This window comes from Fukomys damarensis, unplaced genomic scaffold, assembly GCF_012274545.1.
Source record: "Fukomys damarensis isolate Sample0158 unplaced genomic scaffold, DMR_v1.0_HiC HiC_scaffold_19, whole genome shotgun sequence".
Classification (NCBI taxonomy): Eukaryota; Metazoa; Chordata; class Mammalia; order Rodentia; family Bathyergidae; genus Fukomys; species Fukomys damarensis.
This window is the reverse complement of record NW_022900931.1, coordinates 40,901,721-40,904,889: the sequence shown is the minus strand read 5'-3', so window position 1 is coordinate 40,904,889 and position 3,169 is coordinate 40,901,721. Positions and strand designations below refer to the sequence as shown.

The 3,169-nt window shown below is 54.7% G+C and overlaps 1 protein-coding gene across 1 annotated transcript in view; it reads left to right on the top strand.

Moving 5' to 3' along the window:
* The window catches only part of Tbx19 (T-box transcription factor 19), a 24,506-nt gene extending 23,628 nt beyond the window's left edge, over positions 1-878 (top strand). Inside the window, exon 10 of the mRNA XM_010633968.2 lies at positions 17-878. Coding sequence (XP_010632270.1) covers positions 17-119 — 103 coding nt within the window. The 3' untranslated portion in view covers positions 120-878. The remainder of the gene's footprint in view (positions 1-16) is intronic.
* The last annotated feature ends 2,291 nt before the right edge of the window (positions 879-3,169 follow it).

The window sequence follows — 3,169 nt, the reverse complement described above, 5'->3', positions numbered from 1 at the left end:
AGTCCGCGCTCACCAGCATTGCGGTGTCCACCTGGACGGCGGTGGCCTCGCATCCCTTGCCGGGCTGGGGTGGCCCGGGAGGGGCGGGGCGCCACTCTCCCTCCTCTGTGGACAGCTAGGAAGGATCCGCGTAGCCCCCTGGCAGAGGACCCTGGATGTGTGCGGCCTGAGAAACCTGGCAGTCCTCCTGGCGGCAGGCCGATGTCCCATCTCCCGCCGCTTTCCTGCGCACTCCCACGTCCACCGGGCTTAGCCCTGCCGCACTTGGGCGATGAAAACCCAGCGAATCCCTTCTCGGTCCCCCGCCCCCTTCTTTTTTCTCTGACCGTGGTGTGAAGCTGTACGCTCAGAGTTCACCCCGCAAGGCCACTGCCTCCTGTCTTCTGCGACCCAGCAGAGTGTGTGTGGCCACAGGGCCCGGGATGGCTTCTGCCCTGGGACCAGGCAGATGCGAGCGAGTGCGGTGGATGCGGAGACGCAGCCGGTCCTGTGCTGAGTGGTGTGTGTGGAGCCGAGGGGATGAGGCCCTCAGATCTGGTTCCGCCAAGGAGGCTCACCCTTTTCCCAGCCTTGGCTCCCTCTGTCAGCCTGTACTTCCTGTTCCACCCAAAGCATTTGTGCTCACTGCCCCTTCCCTCTGGACGCCTCCCCCAGGGCCTGGGTCCCTCTCTCCCCAGTTCACCTGTGCGGTTCTACCCACCCCCCAGGGCCCCGTGGAACAGCGCTTCCGTGGTGAATCACCCGGGCTGGTGAATCTCCCTTCCCCAGCGCCTGCTCTCCTGCGTATTTGCCCTGTCACAGAGCTCACCTCCCTCTGTTGCGGGTTTGTGTGAGCCTGGCCTTCCCGTCTTTGTGCCCCGCAGCACCCTGCACCGTGCCTTGCCTATTGTAGTGACCAATAAACACTTGCTGAGCAGAATTTGTGTGTGTGTGAAGGGGACAGGGTGGGTGGTCAGGCAGAGAGATGCACACCTCCCAGTACTTTGGGAGGCTGAGGCAGGAAGATCACAAATTTCAACCCAGCATAGGCAGTTTAGCCACTTAGCAAGACCCTGTCTCAAAATAAAGCAAAAAAGGGCTGGCTGGGGATGCCCTGGCAGGGGATGCAGTGGCCCTGGATTTCGTCCCTGGGGTATCAGTCAGTGCTCACTGGAGAGATGGATTTAAATAAGATCTATAAATAAATATGGATTTACCAGGTGGGCTTACCATGGCGGTCCACGGTCAGGTGTGGAAGGGTACAAAAGGGCTGTCTGTGCAGAGCCCACAGGCCTGGCGCTCACTGTAGACTCCTGTGCGAGTCCATATCAGGAGCTGAAGTCTGTGCTGGAAACCAGGAGAGGGACGTCCAAGGCGAAGATGAAGACTGGCGCCCCCCCTAGGAAACCCAAGTGAGTTCCCTGCTTCTTTCCTCGTATTTACTCCATCCAGGCCGCCAGCCTATTGGTTGGTGCCACTCACACCCAGGGTGGGTCTCCCCTCTTCAACAAGTCCATCAGCCACACCTGGAACTATGCAGGCCAATTAGTCGGGCATTTCTTACTCAAACCCACGCACCCAGTGTGATACCAGGAAGCACGGAGCGAGCGCAGAGATGCGGGTCCCCTGACAGGGCAGCACGTCGGTGTGGGAGCCTGGGACATGCTGGTGACCCCTCGGCCTGTCATGTGAGGCACAGCCGCCTCTCAGTGGCTGATGATTTATAAGGCAACACGGAGTGCTGGAGGTGTTATTCCTCAACGTGGCTTCTTGGACGCTCTGGGCTGGGATCACCTGGACTGCCTGATAGGAACCCAGATTCCTCAGTGCTCCCCAAACTTTTTGGATCGGAACATTTGGGGCTGACCCTCAGGAACCTCAGCTCACATGCCCCTGAGCCTCTGCTATCCAAGGTTGTCGCTATAACCAATGAACCAAGCTGCTGTGTCCTAGTCTTCCCGTTCCTTTCCCACCACCACTGGATGTGACCCTAACCATGGGAGGGAGGCTTCCACACTGGAGCAGTCAGCGGCCCTCCTTGGGCTGCCACCGAGGGGTCAAGGAGCATGGCGTTCCACTCTGTGCCTGGGCCTGGGGGCCCCCGCTAGTATTTGGCCAGCCAAGCCCACGGAAGCGCACCTCTTTGTTTACATAAAAATGTGGTACAGTAAAAGACACATTGCTCCTAAGCCCCCTCAAGTCACCTCACTTTGAACACTTTTACCCTCCTGTTTTTGCCATTTGCTAAAGCGGTTCTGGAAGTCCTCTGTCCTGAGTGTCTTAGTTGCTCTGGGATGGGTGCCTCGATGTCCTGAATTGAGTCAAAACATTTACCCTTGACCCAGTTGTACCCCTTTGAGGTGTCTTCCTGGGAGTTAAAGACACTATATTTCACTGATCCATGCATACCCATGTTTATAGCAGCTCAACTCATAATAGCTAAACCTCGGAAGCAGTCTGTATGTCCATCACCAGATGAATAAAGGAAACGTCGTGTTCATAAACAGTGGAGCACCACTGTTTACTCTGTCATAAAAAGGATGAATTCTTTTATAGTCCTATTGAGACCATAATGCAAAGTGAAATAAATCAGACACAGAAGATTAAATATCATGGTTTCTCTTGTATGACTGGTGTGTGGGAGACTAAGGCTCACTGTATGTGAGTGTACTGTTCCTTGGAAAGTCGCCTGGTCAGCGTGGCCCCAAACCAGTCCTGGTTACTCAGTTCCCTCTGTGGTGCCATTAGAGGTCGTGGAAATGTTAGCACGCTGGCATCTCTAACACATACCGGGTCTCCAGGTCTGCTGTGGCAGTTATGGAAGGGTCTATGCTCCTGCAAGAAGGAGCTGGGTGGAGGAAGCAGGGAAGGCAGGACCGGGAGACTGGCTCTAGCAGAGCGACACAGGCCACAGTATCAGGGGACTGGTGGCAGACTGCTGATCTTCCAGCAAGGACTGGATGGCAGGGAGCATTCGACGGGATTCCCAGAGACTTTTTAAAGCAGAAACTGAAGTTTCCTGGAGTAGTCAAGCGTGGGTTTGAGTCCATTATAATTTGGATTATCAGTGAAATGTGTTCTCAAAGTCTGGTGAATCCTGGAAAATATTGTGATTTAGAAAATAAGTGATCGATTTTAGGGTAGATTTTTTTTTAAAAAAGTGCACTTATTGACACAAAATAAAAATAAA